The sequence below is a fragment of the Orcinus orca genome, chromosome 14 (assembly GCF_937001465.1).
Source record: "Orcinus orca chromosome 14, mOrcOrc1.1, whole genome shotgun sequence".
Classification (NCBI taxonomy): domain Eukaryota; kingdom Metazoa; phylum Chordata; class Mammalia; order Artiodactyla; family Delphinidae; genus Orcinus; species Orcinus orca.
Genome location: NC_064572.1, coordinates 52,717,049 through 52,738,539, shown reverse-complemented (window position 1 = coordinate 52,738,539; position 21,491 = coordinate 52,717,049). Strand labels below are relative to the sequence as shown.

The 21,491-nt window shown below is 35.7% G+C and overlaps 1 protein-coding gene across 1 annotated transcript in view; it reads left to right on the top strand.

The window, feature by feature from the left end:
- Positions 1–21,491, top strand: part of ATAD1 (ATPase family AAA domain containing 1) — a 55,135-nt gene that overhangs the window by 16,325 nt on the left and 17,319 nt on the right. The window contains exons 5-6 of the mRNA XM_004279367.4: positions 3,969–4,169; positions 10,571–10,677. Coding sequence (XP_004279415.2) covers positions 3,969–4,169; positions 10,571–10,677 — 308 coding nt within the window. The remainder of the gene's footprint in view (positions 1–3,968; positions 4,170–10,570; positions 10,678–21,491) is intronic.

Below are 21,491 nucleotides of genomic sequence, written 5' to 3'. Positions count from 1 at the left end.
GGTAAATAGAGGCTGACAGTTACCACCAAAAATGGCATTCTCTTTTTGTTAACTAAAACAACAAATCTGTTTTTTATGTATTTTACTTTCTGAAGCAACAAAGCTACTTTTTTTCTAACAAGAAGCATTTACTCTATTGTGATTTAAAAAGAAATTTTTTTCCCCCAAAGAAAATTTCAAATGATTTATCTGAGCCCAGATCAAGAGTAAGGCAAATGTTGGATTACTAAGTTCTTCAGTACCCTCTTGCAGGTTGTTTATAGTGTGAACAAGAAAGAACTTTTGTCAATTTTTATGTCTCATTTTCACAATGTTAATGAATTTAGGAAATTTTTTTATGCTGTTAGAGAAAGCTTTTCTCATCAGTGATGGCTTAGGCCAGGTAACTGGGTGACTTCACCAGTTGGACTTGGTTTAAAGCCCCAATTAGCATAGCAGATACCAAATTATGAGGGAGTACTTTAACAGCCTTATGTAAATCTGCTTTTTATTTAAAAGCATTATCTAAAACTGAAGGTGGTTCCTATGTGTATTTAAATTTTTTTTTAAGTTACATGAGTATTTCCTTATTATGTGATCTAAAAGTTTTACTATTTGAGCTTTTTCAGCTTTGCATTTTTGGAAAATTTTTTACCAAGAACAAAAGTTTGAAAAATCATTGATTTACTTTTTGACCCCCAACATAAATTGGATATTGGTGTACAGAAGCAGAGTATACAATCAATTGCGTACCATACTTGTTCCATTTGGGAACTGGAAATAGGTTACGTAGCTTAGACTCATTGCTTTATTGCCAATTTTATGTTTTCCTTAGTTCATTGCTGTCTAAGCTGAAATTGATCACTGCCTCACAGACTATAGAAAGTTAATTTGAGAATGATTTGTTATGTCATGAATGTGTGACACATGATAATCATACTTAGTAACGTATAAAGATATGGTGTCACTTATTGGTTACAAGAACATGCCATAAAATACTGATGGTTGCATTAAAAAATGTAACCCTTTCTTCCCCCCAAACATTTAAAAATTTACAATAGTTAAAATTCCATTTGAGGGACTTCCCCGGTGGTCCAGTGGTTAAGACCCCATGCTCCCAGTGCAGGGGGCCTGGGTTCGAACCCTGATCAGGGAACTAGATCCCGCCTGCCACAACTAAGAGCCCTGGCACAGCCAAATAAATATTTAAAAAAAAAAAAATTAAAAAAAAATCCATTTGAATGCTGTATGGTCCTTCTATAAAATCTGAATTCAGTAATCATTATTTTGGCACATAACTTTTATGCTTGTGAATGTCATCATACTCCATGTTTTGATGCATTCTTTAAAATGTAGATAAGAAATATGTTTTGAAAGATGGACTTTCTGAGGTCATAAAGGCCTATAACTTCCCCCCCCTCCCCCCAGTACTCTGTATTTAAGTAGTTTTACAGATATTTATTTTTCCACCATTTGGACAAATTTTTTATTAAACCTTGAAAGTAAATAAACTAGTCCGAAAAAGGAAGAAAGAAAAGTTGGTCACTAATAAGATAATATATTTTTCACTAATGAGGATTATCTCAAATTTGGATTTGTTTGTCCCAATACTTCTTTTCTTCCTCATCCTAAATCTTTATTTGCATGCAGTACTTAGGAAGTGAAGCCTTTGTCCAAAACATCATCTTAAAGAGGGGTTTGAATTTTTAAGTCTCTACAAAGTACAAAATAATAAACACATTTTTAATTCTGTTGAAAATGGTTGTAAAAGTATCAGACTAAGTTCTAAAAACTAGTTAAAATGTTATAAAACTAATAATTAAAGCTAAATGCCTCACATTCATTTGCAGAACCACTCGTTTATCTTCATAAATATTAACATGGTGGACTCCACTTCAACAAAGGATATAGAAAACGTGCCATTTTCAAATAATATTATTGCTGTACTCACTGATAAAGTATCAGATGGGACAACATGAATCTTAGTGAAGCTTAAGATACATACAGAAATGGGGATTAAACAGTTGAATAAATAATTTTAAAGCTAACATTCATGTAATTACCACCCAGGTCAAGAAGTGAGCATTGATTGTTCCTCATGTGAACCTTATCTGTCACAGCTCCATCCTCCAGAAGATTATGAAATCCAAAAGTTTTCATTGCATGTTAAATTTTTAGACATTAGTAAATAACTGCTCAATTAATGATACTAATTATAATCCCTGAAATAATTAGAAAAACTTAATCCTGCTAGGAGGTACCAAAACTAAACTATTAGGAATAAAATATTCAAACTGATAAATGAATACTTTGAAACAAATCTGACAGTCTGAGAGTATTCCATGTGTTTATGAAGTGATGGTGTAGCTGCAAAGTCAACAAAATATGAAGACTTTTGCATCATTAGTTCTAAAAACCTGAGATTCAAGTAATACATATTAAAAGTTTGCTAGTAGACCTGCATTCCATATTAAATTATATGATCAAAATAATAAATGTAATAATTCCATATGTTATCCCATATGTTTTCAGCTTCACTTGAATTCGATGGCATTAGACTATATTCTGTATTGTTCACATGAGCCATCTAAAAGTATCAGTAGAAGGTTCAAATTTAACTGACTTAACTGAACTTTTAGTACCTAAATGAACGTAATTAAAAAATGCAAGGACTCCTTGACAAAATTAACATATACTGGCAGTGCTTATGGATTAAAATTTTTAAATCAGCTTTAGAAGGGTTTAATTTAAAATGATTAAACATGAGTTAGTTGAATCTTGAAGAATTATTAAGACCACTAGAAATATCTGTGTGTGCTTGAGGAGGAGTTTGAACATTATTTTGAAATGTTTGGCACGAAAAAAATTTGGTAGGTTATAGAACCAAGCTCAAGTTTCTCATTTTTAAAAAAATGTAAGTTTGGCGGGGGGAGGTTTATATAAAGTACTTACTTTTCTTCCCTCATATTTTGTTTTTTATTTTTATTACATAATAGAAATATTTTGTATAACTCCAAATTCTCTCCATTTTACCCCAGCATGCTGCCTCAATTGTATTTATTTATTTATTTATTTGGTCATGGTGTGTGGGATCTTAACTCCCCAACCAGGGATGGAACCCAGGCCCCAGCAGTAAAGCACCGAATTCTAAACACTGGACCGCCAGGGAGTTCCCAATATTGTCATTCTTTAAGTGCTATTACATGAGAAAAGTCGAGAAGCTCTAGATTAAGGAAATATTTAAAGAAGTTTGCAGATGATGATTTTTGTCAGCCCTGTCTGTAAATGATCTGTAGTCAGGGCCATAATTTTAGTATTATGTTAACTTAGAAAATGCTACCTCATTTTAGATGAAAAACAGTTGGTGATGATTCCCCAAATTTCTCAAGACCTCAGTCTGTTTAGATCTTTTATATATTAAAAGACTTACCTTAAATTGCATTTAGCAGCAAATTGCTGTCAGTGGAGACTCTAGGTTAATAATATAGTTTTATTCCTAGGAAATTAAAACAGGAGTGACTGGTGATTTCTTTTTAAGAAAAGATCATTATCTTAAGTCTCTGAGCAATAGCAAAACAGTGTTTTCTACAGTCTATTTTGAAGTTGTTCATTTTCTCTGGGCTGTTGTCATTGTGCTATAAGGCTCTTAGCTCGTGAAGGGAAAGGGCATTAGACGATTTTATTTGTCAACCATTGATCAAGAGGTGTGAGTTTGGATGTCAAAATGATTGTCTTTAATATCCTGAACCGGACCATTTCATGAAGGGAGGAAGCACAAGGGTGCTGTAATCCCCAATACATGTCATCACTGACACAAACTTAGAATATAGCACCTTCCTTTCTACTATAAGAAAAGATTAATAAAAATGGAAGTGAATATTGCGAAAAAGTTTCATGTGGACAGAATTAATATTATGTTGATTTTCCCATAAACTAGCAAATATCTCTTTCTCTTAAAGGAAATAATAAAATAACATGTTAATTTCCAGGTGTACTTCTCTATGGGCCTCCAGGCTGTGGTAAAACGTTGATTGCCAAGGCTACAGCCAAAGAAGCAGGTTGTCGATTTATTAACCTTCAGCCTTCAACACTGACAGATAAGTGGTATGGAGAATCTCAGAAACTGGCTGCCGCTGTTTTCTCCCTTGCCATAAAGCTACAGCCTTCCATCATCTTTATAGACGAAATAGGTATGCTATGTTTTTAAACAGTATGCAGTGGGCTTTCGTGTACATGTTTCCTCGTGCATATGTTTGTCCAGGGTAGATACCTAGAAGTTGAACCGTTAGGTTGTGTGATGTGTCCATCTTCAACCTCACTAGGATTACCAGTTCTTCAAAGTGATTATACCCATTTACACTCTCACCAGTATACAGTTTGTTTCCCTACATACTCCCCCAAAACTTATCTTTTCAGGCAGTATCATTAATTTTTGTCAACTTAAAGAACAAAAATTATGTCATCATTGTTTTGTGTTTCCCTGCTTACTAGTAAATTTATGCATCTTTTAACATGTTGACTAGCCATTTAGGTTTCCTTGCTTGTAAATTGCCGGTTTTTCTTTGGGGTTATTTGCAGTTTTCTTAGTAATTCTTTGATGATGTTTTATTATGATTGCAAATATTTTCTAGACTGGCTTATCTTTTCACTTTATGATAGTTTCTTTTATGGAGATTTAAATTTAAATGTAGTTACATTTATCAGTTTTTTTACTTTATGGCTTATACTTCTTGTGTCTGGTTTACAAATCCCTTCACTACCTCCATAAATACTCTCCTTTTTAAAATATATAACGTGAAGTAGGAATCTAGTTTAATTCCTTGCCATATGGACAGTCAACTTATAAATAGATCATCTTTCTCTGTATGTCATGACTTTTATATTAGTGGGCTTTTTCTCTATTTTATGGATCATCTATATTTTTATTATAATTTATATATTATAATAAAGCTACAGTAATTAAAACTATAGCTTTGAATAAATTTACTATTATAATTATATGTAATATGATAAGCTATATAGAAATATATATAAAGATAGGTATAGATATAAAGTATTTTGGTTACTTGTTTGCCTTGTGTATCTTTCTCATCAATTTATTCCATTTATTTTGGATTTTTGCTTTGACTTTTGCACAAAGTAGCATATAGCTGGATTTTTAAAACTTTTAATCTAAGGCTCTTTAACCAGGAACTGTGGTCGGTTTGCTTTCATTTTGATAGCTGATATATTTAGATTTATTTCTACCACATAACTGTGTGCTTTTTATGGATATTTACCAATCTAGTGGACTTTTGCACTTTTTTAATTCCCTTTTCCCTCACACAGGTTTAGAAGTTATGTACAGTTGACCCTTGAACAACAGGTTTGAATGGGTCCACTTATACGTGGATTTTTCTCAACAGTAAAAACTCTTATCACCACATGAACTGCAGCTACAGAGGAACCGTGTATATAGAGGGCCAACTGTAAATTATATGTGGATTTTGGACTATGGAAAGGCTCAGCGCCCATAACTCGTACCTTCTTCAAGGGTCAACTGTATCCTTTTTCTTTTAGCATACATTTAGCACAGCTACTTGTCTTAAAAGTCTAGGCTAATTATTTCTCGCATCTTCCCAAATAATACAGGGACCTTAGAACTCTTGGATACTAATCATTCCTCTCATCTCTTATATGTTTTTGTTAACAGTTTCTCTTGTTTTTTACTTTTCCATATTGTTATTTTTATACTGGCAGTGCTTGTTTAGAGATCCACTTTACCAGTTATTTTGCTCACTATTACTTCTTGCACCTGCCTTTTCTGGATTTAATTTCCTTCTTACTGAAGTCTGTCAAAATTCTTTCAGCAATGATTGTGAGTACAGTGAGTTGTCTTTGTGTGAAAATGTGTTGACTCTGTTTTTATTGTTAAATGATACAGAATTATTTTCTTTCAGCATTTTAAAGCCAAAAGTTTGTTGTCTACCAGTCTTTCTTGTCGCTTTTGAGAATTCTGCTTATAGCCTAATATTTCTTTGTAATTAATCTATCTTTTCTCTCTAGTTGCTATTGAATATTGCAAGACTTCTGTTTTATTATATATATATTTTTTCTTCAACTCTCTACTTAATTTTGAGTCATTTCCATAGTTGTAGCATCTAGTTCTCTACCATATTTCGTCAGTTCTAAAACATACAGTTTTATTTTAGTTTTTTACATTTTAACATCCCTGAAATTGGGATAGCATGTTATAATTTAATTGGCAGTAGTTAAAATTTTTTGTCGATACATAAAATAATGGTGAAACTCAAGTCAGTCAGTCATTGAGTAAGTAATAAAAAGCGATTCTTTGCTTGGCTGTGTTCAATCTTGCAACAATTGGGTTTGTATTCTGCCAATCATATTTGAATTTTAGAAGTTCTGTTTGTTTATTTTTCAAATTTATCTATTTTCACTATAACTTGCTCTTCTGTTAAAATTTCAATCCCTTTTATGTCTTCAAATTTTTAAACCTTTTTTTTTTTTTTTGCGGTACGAGGGCCTCTCACTGTTGTGGCCTCTCCCGTTGCGGAGCACAGGCTCCGGACCTGCAGGCTCAGCAGCCATGGCTCACGGGCCTAGCCGCTCCGTGGCATGTGGGATCTTCCTGGACCGGGGCACGAACCCGTGTCCCCTGCATCGGCAGGCGGATTCTCAACCACTGCTCCACCGGGAAGCCCACATACTATTTTTATATAGTTCTTTGGATTGTTCTGTTTGAAATTTTACTTCTTTATATTGTTAACTCTCTTTCATAGTGATTTGTTTCCGTGTCTCATTTCTAACTCTAGATTGCTTAGGACTTGCTTTTATATGAGAATTCTGTGTTGCCTAAAATAATCCAGAGTAGTTTTTCTGTCTTCCACTTAGAGGCTTTAGGCTCTAATTTCTCGATGTTCCTAAACTGAATGACAGTTTGAATTTAGACTTCAGGCCTGAGTGAGAGCCCCTGTGATCTTGGTTTTTAATTTTTCAGGGGGGACATATTTCCCTCCAGAGCCCAGGCCAAGACAGACAAGCGTCCTTAACTCCCTGTAGTGGTGAGCAGAAATTTTTTTCTTGTCTATACTTTCTGTGAGTGTACATCCTTTTGGGCATCTCGGCTTCAGCATGGATATTAACACCAAAGCAGAACCTCCTGATGCTACCCGTGCATACCTGTTGTGTACACAAACACACACACAAACAGTGGCATAATCATCTCAAAATCTCACCATTCTTTTTTTCAGTTCTCTCTTTTCCTGATCTCCAGGATTTTTTTTCTTTCCTTCTTGCAATCTCAGATATTCAGTAACCTTTTTTTTTTAATTACTAAACTTTATTTTTTAGAACAGTTTTAAGTTTACAGAAGACTTGAGCAAAAAGTACAGAGTTCCCATATCCCCACACACACACACACACAGTTTCCCTGTTATCAGTACTTTGTGTTAATGTGATATATTTGTTATAATTAATGAACCATTATTGGTATGTTATTAATAACTAAAGTCCAGAGTTTATATTAAGGTTCATTCTGTGTTGTACAGTTCTGTGGTCTTTGACAAATGCATAGTATCATGTATATACCCTTACAATATCAGGCAGCATAGTTTCACCACCCTAAAAATCCCCTGTGCTCTACCTGTTCATCCCTCTCAAACTCCTCCCTCCCAAACTCCTAGCTGCACTGTCTCTATTGTTTTGCCTTTTACAGAATATCATACAGTTGGAATCATGTAACATGTAGCTTTCTCAGACTAGCTTCTTTCACTTAGCAATATGCATTTGTTTCCTCCATTATCTTTTTATGGCTTGGTAGCTCATTTCTTTATATTGCTGAATCATATTCCATTATATGGTTGTACCACAGTTTGTTTATCCATTCATCTATTAAAGGACCTCTTGGTTGCTTCCAGTTTTGTGCAATTATGAGTAAAGCTGCTAACAACAGAGATATGCAGGATTTTGTGTGGACTAAAGTTTCTAACTCAGCTGGGTAAATACCTAGGAGCTCAATTGCTGGATTGTATGGTAAATCTGTGTTTAACTTTGTAAGAAACTACCAAATGTATTTCAGAGTGGCTGTTTGCACTTAAAAGTTCCACCAGCCGTTCTACCATTTTCCAGTTCTACCAGCAGTAAATGAGAGGTCCTGTTTCTCCACTCCTCTCCAGCACTTGGTATTACCAATTTTTTGGATTTTAGCTATCCTAATAAGTGTGTAGTGGTGTCTCGTTTTAATTTGCACTTCCCCAGTGACGTATATTGTTGAGCATCTTTTTTTCATATGCTTATTTGCCATCTGTATATCTTCTTTGGTGGGGTCTCTGTTCATATCTTTTGCTCATTTTTTTTTTTTTGAAGGTGGATTTTTTTTTTAATTAATTTATTTTTGGCTGTGTTGGGTCTTCGTTTCTGTGCGAGGGCTTTCTCTAATTGCGGCGAGTGGGGGCCACTCTGCATCGTGGTGTGCGGGCCTCTCACTGTCGTGGCCTCTCTTGTTGCGGAGCACAGGCTCCAGATGCGCAGGCTCAGTAGTTGTGGCTCACGGGCCTAGTTGCTCTGCGGCATCTTCCCAGACCAGGGCTCGAACCTGTGTCCCCTGCATTGGCAGGCAGATTCTCAGCCACTGCGCCACCAGGGAAGCCCTTTTGCTCATTTTTTAACTGGGTTGTTTTCTTGTTGAATTTTAAGAGTTCTTCGTATATTTTGGATACAAGTCCTTTATCAGATATGTTTTTATACAATAAATATTTTTTTCCAGTCTGTGGCTTATCTTTTCTCTTAATAATGTCTTCCACAGGGCAGGAATTTTATTTTTAATAAACTCCGACTTACACATTTTTTTCTTGGATGGATTGTGCTTTTGGTGTTGTATGTAAAAGTTCATCACCAAACCCAGGGTTCCCTAAATTTTCTCCTGTATTATCTTCATAAGTTTTATAGCTTTTTGTTTTACATTTAGGTCTGTGTTCTGTTTTGAGTTTTGTGAAATGTATAAGGTCTGTGTCGAGGTCTGTTTTTTTGCATATGGATGTCCGATTGTTCTAGCACTATTTATCAGATATGCATTAACTTTAAAAAAAAATCTTATTCAGTCTTTTTGTCAGTGTTTACATACATGTCTTTTTCCACCGTCTTCAGCATTCTGAGCTTTTATATTCAGTGTGTCTCGTGTAAGCAGTACACAGTTGGGTTTTGTGTTTTTTTAATCCAGTCTAATATCTTAAACAGGTAATTGTATACTCTAGACCATTTACATTTAATGTAACTACTGATATAGTTAGGTTATTTATACTTTGATCCAGCATTTTAAGTTTTTCATATTATTTTAAGCAGCCATCTTGCCAGACCACTTCTTAGAAATGAAGATAATTTAAGAATAATTAATAGCAGAATTACGGTAGTTAAGTAGGCAGCTAAATTTACACAATTTATCTTTAAAAAATAAGCAATTTTAAAATGACTAGATTTTATACATCCAGAATAAATGGGTACATGGTACCCATGTACAACCATGTTGTACATGGTACAACACATGGTACAATACATGGTACAACAATGGTACATATTGTACACGATTAGAACTGTAAAAGAAAATACAGGATATATGTTTGCCATCACAAAACTATCATGTCACAGTAATGTGTTTTTGCTGTAATTACTTTGTAAAAAATTTTTTTGTTTTTTAAAGCTTGGACCCAGCACATTAAAAAGCATTTTCATGTCACTTGATTGACAGACTTCAAGTTTTAGTTTTAATGTTGAAATGTGAAAGTTATTGAGAAATGCCAGTGATTTGAAGGGATACAAGACAAAACATTTGAAACAGGATTGTACTGGAAAATATAGGATTTGTTTTTATTGTCTTTTTTTCATTCTTAGGATATACCACCTTTCAGTCCTTTCGTTCTAGACAGAAAATATTTTCCCCGTTCTAAAAGTATTTCATGTTCATTATAGATAATTTGGGAGACAGAAAAGAATTCAAGAGAAAATTAAAATTGTCCATCAGTATCACTGAGAGATAACCAAAGTTATTAGCATTTTGGTGTATTTCATTAAAGGTTTTTTTACCCTGTATATGTATAACGTATATGTACATGCATGCCAGTATGTATGTTTTAAACCATTTCCTGTCCTATATTTTCCCACTTAATAGTGTTTTGAGATTTTCCAGTATCATTTTTATTTATTACCAAGAAAAATGTATGAGGAAAAAGGATGTGATCCCATAATTAAGAACACATAGGATGCAGAGAACCTGGAAAGTTAGGACCAAAGCACACAGACTTTTGCTCTAAGACACTACATGATCCTTTTTTAGCCTCTCAGCACTAGATCCTTTACTTCTTTTATATATGTTGGTATGAATGTATTTTTAGGAAAGAAATGAGGATTGTGAATTGATTGTTTTAATTTGCTGGATAATTTGTCAAAGTAGTTATATCAGAATAATGTATGAAAAGGCATATTCGAACCCTTTTCTTTGTAATCTTTCATAAAATTTTCAGCTTTTAATTAACGATTTGAAATTATGTAAAGAGTAATTTATTACTGATTTGTAAGGTTAAGGATTTTTTTCTTCTAGACTCCTTTCTACGAAACCGTTCAAGTTCTGACCATGAAGCTACAGCCATGATGAAAGCTCAGTTTATGAGTCTCTGGGATGGATTGGATACTGATCACAGCTGCCAGGTATTTGAAAGTAATCTGCTTTAATTTGTGTTATTCTTGGTGGTGGTGTTAATAGAAAATTTGCCTGCTTGTTAAGCTTATTTACAGAATTATTTTTCATAGCTTATACTTACCAATAAATGATGAAAATCTGAAAGAATATGATTTGTGTATATCTTCATCCATTTTGAGGGCTTTGTAATTAATAAAATGTTAAAAAGATTTCCCAAATGCTCAAAACAAATACAAGAATAAGAGAGAAAACCAGGGTATTAGAACCATCTATGTCAAGGAAAAGGAAGTGACAAGTGGCTATGAGTATTCTGTACACTTCGTTTGACTCTTATCATAAATCCTTATAGTCTTTACTCTCAGTTCTTATGTCACTTTTAAAAAATATATAGTCGTGTGTGTATGTTAATCCCAAACTCCTCATTTATCCCTCTCTCCCACCTTTCCCCTTTGGTAACCATAAGTTTGTTTTCTATGTCTGTGAGTCTGTTTCTGTTTTGTAAGTTCATTTGTATCATTTTTTTAGATTGCACATATAAGTGATATCATGTGATATTTGTCATTCTCTGTCTGAATTACTTCACTTAATATAACCTCTAGGACCATCCATATTGCTGCAAATGGCATTATTTTATTCCTTTTTGTGTCTGAATAATATTCCACTGTATATATGTACCACACCTTCTTTGTCCATTCATGTGTAAGTGGGCATTTAGGTTGCTTACATGTCTTGGCTGTTGTAAATTGTCCTGCTGTGACCTTTGGGGTGAATATATCTTTTCGAATTATGGTTTTCTCCAGATATATGCCCAGGAGTGGGATTGCTGGATCCTATGGTACCTCTATTTTTAGTTTTTAAAGGAACCTCCATACTGTTCTCCATAGTGGCTGTACCAATTTACATTCCCACCAACAGTGTAGGAAGATTCCCTTTTCTCCAGACCCTCTCCAGCATTTATTTTTTGTACACTTTTTAATGATGGCCATTCTGACTGGTGTAAAGTGATACCTCATTGTAGTTTCAATTTGCATTTTTCTAATAATTAGCGATCTTGAGCATCTTTTCATGAGCTCTTTGACCATCTATATGTCTTCTTTGAAGAAATGTCTATTTAGGTCTTATGCCCATTTTTTGATTGGGTTGTGTGTTTTTTTGATGTTGAGCTGCATGAGCTGTTTATAATATTTTAGAAATTAATAATTAGATCCCATGTGTTTATTTTTGTTTTTATTTTCATTACTCTAGGAGGTAGATCCAAAAAGATCTTGCACAATTTATATCAAAGAGTTTACCTCTAAGAATTTTATAGTATATGGTCTTACATCTGGGTCTTTAAGCTTTTTTTTTTAATTAATTAATTTCTACTGGAGTATAGTTGCTTTACAATGTTGTGTTAGTTTCTACTGTACAGCAAAATGAATCAGCTATACATATACATATATCCCCTCTTTTTTAGATTTCCTTCTCATTTAGGTCACCACAGTGCATTAAGTAGAGTTCTCTGTTCTATACAGTATGTTCTCATTAGTTGTCTATTTAATATGTAGTATCATAGTGTATAGTGTCAATCCCAATCTCCCAATTCCTCCCATCCCCCCTTTCCCCATTGATATCCATACATTTGTTCTCTACGTCTGTGTCTCTATTTCTGCTATGCATATGAGATCATCTATACCATTTTTCTAGATTCCACATATATGCGTTAATATGATATTTGTTTTTCTCTTTCTGACTTACTTCACTCTGTATGACACTCTCTAGGTCCATCCACGTCTCTACAAATGACTCAATTTCTTTCCTTTTTATGGCTGAGTAATATTCCATTGTATATATGTACCACATCTTCTTTATCCATTCCTCTGTTGATGGACGTGTAGGTTGCTTCCATGTCCTGGCTATTGTAAATAGTGCTGCTGTGAACATTGGGGTGCATGTGTCTTTTTGAATTATGGTTTTCTCTGGGTATATGCTCAGTAGTGAGATGGCTGGGTCATATGGTAGTTCTATTTTTAGTTTTTTAAGAAACCTCCATACTGTTTTCCATGGTGGCTGTATCAGTTTACATTCCCACCAACAGTGCGTGAGGATTCCCTTTTCTCCACACTTCTCCAACATTTATTGTTTGTAGATTTTTTGATGATGACCATTCTGACCAGTGTGAGGTGATACCTCATTGTAGTTTTGCGTTTTTCTGATAATTAGTGATGTTGAACATCTTTTCATGTGTTTGTTGGTCATCCATGTGTCTTCTTCGGAGAAATATCTATTTAGGTCTTCCACCCAATTTTTTTTTTTTGTTTTGTTTTTTTTTTTTTGCAGTACGCGGGCCTCTCTCACTGTTGTGGCCTCTCCCGTTGCGGAGCACAGGCTCCAGACGCGCAGGCTCAGCGGCCATGGCTCACGGGCCCAGCTGCTCCGCGGCATGTGGGATCTTCCTGGACCGGGGCACGAACCCGCGTCCCCTTCATCGGCAGGCAGACTCTCAACCACTGCGCCACCAGGGAAGCCCCCACCCAATTTTTTGATGGGTTGTTTGTTTTTTTGATATTGAGCTGCATGAGCTGTTAGTATATTTTGGAGATTAATCCTTTGTTAGTTGCTTCATTTGCAAATATTTTCTCCCATTCTGAGGGTTGTCTTTTTGTCTCATTTATGGTTTCCTTTGCTGTGAAAAGCTTTTAAGTTTCATTAGGTCCCATTTATTTTTGTTTTTATTTCCATTTCTCTAGGAGGTGGGTCAAAAAGGATCTTGCTGTTATTTATGTCATAGAGTGTTTTTCCTATGTTTTCCTCTAAGAGTTTTATAGTGTCTGGCCTTACATTTAGGTCTTTAATCCATTTTGAGTTTATTTTTGTGTGTGGTGTTAGGGAGTGTTCTAATTTCATTCTTTTACATGTAGCTGTCCAGTTTTCCCAGCACCACTTATTGAAGAGACTTTTTCTCCATTGTATTATATTCTTGCCTCCTTTATCAAAAATAAGGTGACCATATGTGTGTGGGTTTATCTCTGGACTTTCTGTTCTGTTCCATTGATCTATATTTCTGTTTTTGTGCCAGTACCATACTGTCTTGATTACTGTAACTTTGTAGTATAGTCTGAAGTCTGGGCGCCTGATTCTTCCAGGTACGTTTTTCTTTCTCAAATTGCTTTGGCTATTTTGGGTGTTTTGTGTTTCAATACAAATTGTGAAATTTTTTGTTCTAGTTCTGTGAAAAATGCCAGTGGTGGTTTGATAGGGATTACATTGAATCTGTAGATAGATTTGGGTAGTATAGTCATTTTCACAATATTGATTCTTCCAATCCAAGAACATGGTACATCTCTCCATCTGTTTGTATCATCTTTAATTTCTTTCATCAGTGTCTTATAGTTTTCTGCATACAGGTCTTTTGTCTCCTTAGGTAGGTTTATTCCTAGGTATTTTATTCTTTTTGTTGCAGTGATAAGTGGTAGTGTTTCCTTAATTTCTCTTTCAGGTTTTTCATCATTAGTGTATAGAAATGCAAGAGATTTCTGTACATTAATTTTGTATCCTGCTACTCCACCAAATTCATTGATTAGCTCTAGTAGTTTTCTGGTAGCATCTTTAGGATTCTCTATATATAGTATCATGTCATCTTCAAACAGTGACAGCTTTACTTCTTTCCCAATTTGGATTCCTTTTATTTCTTTTTCTTCTCTGATTGCTGTGACTAAGACTTCCAAACTATGTTGAGTAATAGTGGTGAGAGTGGGCAATCTTGTCTTGTTCCTGATCTTAGAGGAAATGGTTTCAGTTTTTCACCACTGAGAATGATGTTGGCTGTGAGTGTGTCATATATGGCCTTTATTATGTTGAGGTAGTTTCCCTCTATGCCTACTTTCTGGAGACTTTATTATAAATGGGTGTTGAATTTTATCAAAAGCTTTTTCTGCATCTGCTGAGATGATCATGTGGTTTTTATCCTTCACTTCGTTAATATGGTGTATCACATTGACTGATTTGCATATATTGAAGAATCCTTGGATTCATGGGATAAACCTCACTTAATCATGGTGTATGATCCTTTTAATATGCTTTTGGATTCTGTTTGCTAGTATTTTGTTGAGGATTTTTGCATCTGTGTTCATCAGAGATATTTGCCTGTAGTTTTCTTTTTTTGTGACATCTTTGTCTGGTTTTGGTATCAGGGTGATGGTGGCCTCATAGAATGAGTTTCAGAGTGTTCCTCCCTCTGTTATATTTTGGAAGAGTTTGAGAAGGATAGGTGGGCTGTTGTTTGTTAGAAGATTTTTAATCACAGTTTCAATTTCAGTGCTTGTGATTGGTCTCTTTATATTTTCTATTTCTTCCTGGTTCATTCTCAGAAGGTTGTGCTTTTTGAGAATTTGTCCATTTCTTCCAGGTTGTCCATTTTATTGGCCTACAGTTGCTTGTAGTAATCTCTCATGATCCTTTGTGTTTCTGCAGTGTCAGTTGTTACTTCTCCTTTTTCATTTCTACTTCTGTTGATTTGAGTCTTCTTCCTTTTTTTCTTGATGAGTCTGGCCAATGGTTTATCGTTTATCTTCTCAAAGAACCAGCTTTTAATTTTATTGATCTTTGCTATGTTTCCTTCATTTCATTTTCATTTATTTGTGGTCTGATCTTTATGATTTCTTTCCTTCTGCTTACTTTGGGGGTATTTTTGTTCTTCTTTCTGTAATTGCTTTAGGTGTAAGGTTAGGTTGTTTATGAGATTTTTCTTGTTTCTTGAGGTAAGATTGTATTGCTATAAACTTCCCTCTTAGAACTGCTTTTCCTGCATCCCATAGGTTTTGGGTCTTTGTGTTTTCATTGTCATTTGTTTCTAGGTATTTTTTGATTTCCTCTCTGATTTCTTCAGTGATTCCTTGGTTATTTAGTAGCATGTTGTTTAGCCTCCATGTCTTTGTATTTTTTAGTTTTTTTTTCCTGTAATTGATATCTAGTCTCACAGCGTTGTGGTCAGAAAAGATACTTGATATGATTTCACTTTTCTTAAATTTACCAAGGCTTGGTTTGTGACCCAAGATATGGTCTATCCTTGAGAATGTTCCATGAGTACTTGAGAAGAAAGTGTATTCTGTTGTTTCTGGATGGAATGTCCTATAAATAAATATCAATTAAGTCCATCTTGTTTAATGTGTCATTTAAAGCTTGTGCTTCCTTATTTAGTTTCATTTTAGGACGATCTGTCCATTGGTAAAGTGGCATGTTAAAAGTCCCCGACTATTATTGTATTACTGTCACTCTCTCCTTTCATGGCTTTTAACATTTGCCATATATATTGAGGTTCTCCTATGTTGGTTGCGTATATATTTACCATTATTATATCTTTTTCTTGGATTGATCCCTTGATCATTATGCAGTGTCCTTCCTTGTCTCTTGTAACAGTCTTTATTTTAAAGTCTGTTTTGTCTGATAGGAGTATCACTACTCCAGTTTTCTTTTTTTTTCTTTTTTTTGCGGTACATGGCCCTCTCACTGTTGTGGCCTCTCCCATTGCAGAGCACAGGCTCCAGACGCGCAGGCTCAGCGGCCATGGCTCACGGGCCTAGCCGCTCCGTGGCATGTGGGATCCTCCCAGACCGGGGCATGAACCCGTGTCCCTTGCATTGGCAGGCAGACTCTCAACCACTGCTCCACCAGGGAAGCCCTCCAGCTTTCTTTTGATTTCAATTTGCATGGAATATCTTTTTCCATTCTCTCACTTTTAGTCTGTATGTGTCCCTCAATCTGAAGTGGGTCTCTTGTAGACAGTATATATGTGGGTCTTTGTTTTGTATCCGTTCAGCCAGCCTATGTCTTTTGGTTGGAGCATTTAATACGTTTTCATTTAAGGTAATTATTGATATGAATGTTCTTATTGCCGTTGGGTTAATTGTTTTGGATTTGTTTTTGCAGTTTTCTTTTCCTCTTTTTTTCTCTTGTGATTTGATGACTATGTTTAGTGTTGTGTTTGGATTCCTTTTTCTTTTTTTGTATGTATATCTGTTGTTGGTTTTTGGTTTGCAGTTACCATGAGGTTTTGATATACCGGTCTGATATACCAGTCTGTATATATATATATATATATATATATATATATATATATATATATATATATATATGAATGATTGTTTTAAGTTGCTGATCTCAAGTTCAAATGCATTTACAGTATCGTGCTTTTGTACTCTCCTTACAGTTGCTGGTTTTGATATCATATCCACATGTGGATGACTTTCTACCTTTACTGTATGTTTGCCTTTACCAGTGAGCTTCCATTCATAATTTTCTTGTTTCCAGTTGTGACCTTTAGCATTTGTTGTAAAGCTGGTTTGGTGATGCTGAATTCTCTTAGCTTTTGAGTGTCCATAAAGCTTTTGATTTTTCTGTCAAATCGAATGAGAGTCTTGCTGGGTAGAGTATTCTTGGTTGTAGGTTTTTTCCTTTCATCACTTTAAATATATCACGCCACTCCACTCCATTCTGGTCTACAGAGTTTTTGCTGAAAAATCAGCTCATTACCTTATGGGGATTCCCTTGTATGTTATTTGTTTTTTCCTGTTGTTGTTTTTAATATTTTCTCTGTCTTTAATTTTTTCAACTTTATTACTATGTGTCTTGTCATGTTCCTCCTTGTGTTTATTATTCATGGGACTCTCTGCGCTTCCTGGACTTGAGTGACTGTTTCCTGTCCCACGTTAGGGAATTTTTCAGCTATGATCTATTCAAATATTTTCTCAGGCCCTTTCTCTCTTTCCTCCTTCTGGGACCCCTGTAATGTGAATGTTAGTGTGTTTAATGTTGTTCCATTGGTCTCTTAAGCTGTCCTTTCTTTTCATTCTTTTTTCCTTATTGTGTTCCACAGCAGTGATTTCCACCATTCTGTCTTCCAGGTCAGTTATCTGTTCTTCTGCCTCAGTTATTTTGCTGTTGATTCTTTCTAGTGTATTTTTCATTTCGGTTATTGTATTCTTCAACTCTGTTTCTTTGTTCTTTATATCTTCTAGCTCTTTGTTAAACATTTCTTGTATCTTTTCAGTCTGTGCCTCCATTCTTTTCCCGAGATCATGGATCATCTTTACTATCATTACTCTGAATTCTTTTTCGGGTAGATTGCCTATCTCCACTTCACTTAGTTGTTCTTCTGGGGTTTTATCTTGTTCCTTCATCTGGAACATATTTCTCTGCCATCTCATTTTGTCTTAACTTTCTGTGTTTGTGGTCTCCATTCCGCAGGCTGCAGTGTTGTAGTTCCTCTTGCTTCTGGTGTCTGTCCCCTGGTGGATGAGGCTGGTCTAGAGACTTGTGCAGGCTTCCTGGTGGGAGGGACTTGTGCCTGCCCACTGGAGATTGGAGCTGGGTCGTGTCCCTCTGGTGGGCAGGGCCGTGTCACGGGGTGCATTTAGAGGCGGCTGTGGTCTCAGGAAGACTTTAGGCAGCCTGTCTGCTGATGGGTGGGGCTGTGCTCCAGCCCTGTTGGTTGTTTGGCCTGAGGCGTTCCAGCACTGGATCCTACAGTGGGGCCTCATCTTGATGTCAAAATGGCAGACTTCCGGAGAGCTCATGCCAATGCATACTCCCTAGTACCTCTGCCACCAGTGTCCTTGTCCCCACAGTGAGCCACAGCCGCCACCCTGCCTCCCCAGGAGACCCTCCAAGACCAGCACATAGGTCTTCTCCAGGCTCCTGTGAAGTCACTGCTTTTTCCCTGGGTCCTGGTACACACAGGACCTTGAGTGTGCCCTCCATGTGTGGAGTTCCTGTAATCAAGCCCCACTGGCCTTCAAAGCCAAATGCTCTGGGGGCTCCTCCTGCTGATGCCAGACCCCCAGTCTGGGCAGCCTGACGTGGGACTCAGAACTCTCACTCCTGTGGGAGAACTTCTGCAACATAATTACTTTCTAGTTTGTGGGTCACCCACCCAGCAGGTATGGGATTTGATTATATATTATACGATTGCACCCCTCCTATGCTCTCTTTGTGACTTCTTCTTTGTCTTTGGATGTAGAATATCTTCTTTGGTTGGTTCAAGTCTTTTTTGTTGATAGTTGTTCAGCAGTTAGTTGTGATTTTGGTGTTTTCATGAGAGAAGGCGAGTGCAAGTTCTTTTACTCTGACATCTTGTTTCCAACCCAGGTCCATCCTTTCTTAGTTAAAGTGGGGCTGCATGTTTTTCCTTGCAAGCTCTCAGATGTTCTAAACTGTAATTTCCTTTTCTGTAAGGTTCTAAGGAATGATTAAAAGAAGCTAGAAAGAGAATCAATTGTGTATTTTAGTTTTGTCAGTGCCACACAACTTGACAGTACGTTGTCACACATCAGGGAAGTAAGGCGGTTAAATACATTTCCCTTGCTTGCTAATTTCTGACTAATGTAGCAAAAGGATGCTTCCAGTTGGTACAGGCCTCTCCGTACTTTGAGTAGTCAAACTTATTTACATATATATATTTTTTAAATTTAACTTAATTTTATACTTTCATTTTCATGAGTTGCTGATACTTAACCACTTCCTGTCACATGCACCTTTCCAATTTTATACATGACAGTCTTCTGTCCTAGGCTTTGTCTCTTCCCGCTGAAAGGCTGTGAAAACCAAAATTAAGGTCCCTTGGTATTCCCCCAGAGAGAAAGCCAGCTATATTGTTCAATTTACATCTTTGAGTTCCCATTTTCACCTAGTTCTTCACCTCTGAATATTCCATACTTTCTTGCCAGATCAATAATGTATTTTAAAAGAAAATTTTAAAAAATTTTCTGGCATGTTTGGTTTTCTGCCATATTGCTGGAAATGGAACTTCTAGAGCCATTTTTCTGTTTGGGTTCCCCCCCCCTTCCATGAATCACCTATTTTATATCTCATGTATATAAAAACTTTTCTCATGGAAAAGTTTTGGGAAGGTTAATAATGTTCTTTCATTGTTTTAACTTCAGTAGGTATTTTCTATTTTGTAATCTGTTTTTGCCCCTTTTAAGAAAACATAGTTAGAGGGACTTCCCTGGTGACGCAGTGGTTAAGTATCTGCCTGCCAATGCAGGGTACACAGGTTTGAGCCCTGGTCCAGAAAGATCCCACGTGTCACAGAGCAACTAGGTCCATGTGCCACAACTACTGAGCCTGCGCACCTAGAGTCCATGCTCTGCAACAAGAGAAGCCAACGCAATGAGAAGCCTGCGCACCTCAATGAAGACCCAAGCGCAGCCAAAAAAAAAAATTGAACCATTATTTCTTCAAATATTTTTTCTTTTCCATTTTCCTTGTGATTTTATCAAAAGCCATTTGGACATACCTTATTTATATTCCATGTTTTTTAACGTCTCTCATATTTTCTATCTCTTTGTGCTATATTCTGGGTAATTTCTTTACCTCTTCCAATTAGATAATTCTGGCTTCATTTGGATCCCTTCAGCTATGTAGCATTTTCATTGAGCTTATTAGTTCAGTTATTATATTCTTCAGCTCTAGAAATTCTTCTTCAGGTCTGCCAGATCAGTTTTGATGGTCTCTTGCCAGTTGGATTAGTAAAGCAGAGCCCTGGCATCAGTTAGCTTTGTAACTTTGGCAAAATTATATAATCACCCTGTGTCTGAATAGAGGGGGTAATATCTATAAAAAGGGAAGAATTGTATCCACCTCAGAATTGTTGTAGGATTTTAAGGATTTAATCTGAGTAGAGTGCCTGTAACAGTATCTGGTGTATATTTGCTACATAAGTATTTGCTATGTGATTTTTTTTTATTTCTTGTTTATTCCTTTAAATGTATTAACACTAATTTTATAGTCCATCTTCAGTAATTCTAGCATATAAGTATTTGTACATCTTGTTCTATCATTTGAGTTTAAGATGGTTATTTCCTTGTGTGTTTTGTGATTTCATGGGAAAAATCATATTTGGTAGAACTTTGTGTGTGAATTTTTGGAATCTACATTGACGGTTTGCTGTTCTAAGAGGATTTTGTACTTGTCTCTGCTGTGTTCTTTTCCAAAGACAGGTAAATTCAGGTTCAAGATCCATGTTAGCTGGCCATGAACCATGAAATCTCAGAGATTTAGTGTGTGTGTTTATATATCTTTCCAAGAACCAAGGCTTGACTCTGCCAAATAGGTTTTCTAATATTTCACCACTTTTCTCAGGCCATAGTACTTCATGAGTCCCAACTTTATGTAGGTTGGTCTCTCATCACGCACACCACTTTTTAAAATCTGTACGTGTCCATATGGTATGTCGTCAACTTCTACCCTTGCTTATCTCCATCATGTATAGGCTTTGTTGCTGGATTCAGCTTAATTCCTTTACTTTTTTGCAGATTTATTAATTTGAGTTTTTAAAAATATTATATTATTTTTACATGTTTTGTAGCCAGAGGGTTTAAGGATCTCCTTTGTCCGCCACATTACCATAAATCAAAAGTGCTGAGACACCTGATTCTCAAGAAGAAAATTAAGTCCCATGTCCTACATCACCGTTATGAAAGTATAATTTCATTTTGAGGGAAAATTGCCTTTAGTGTTTGTTCGATGATTAGAGAAGAAAGCACAACATAGATAAATTCTGGTGAATTACTAGAAACAATTTATATTAATCATTGGTTCTGAGAAATCTATTCAGTGAGTTCAGTTTGCAGGTTTCCAAAAACGAATTATCCTCCTAAGCAATAGTATTTAAAGTATGCAGATGTAAGAGAGAAATATTGATATTTACTATTATATCTTATCAGAGTATTGTTTTAAAACCAAGGAAATAATGATAATAATATTATAAAATAATTTGGATGAAATATACTCCTGAGCCACTTCTTCCAGAGCCCCACAGTGTGGTTCTGATACAGCAAATTGA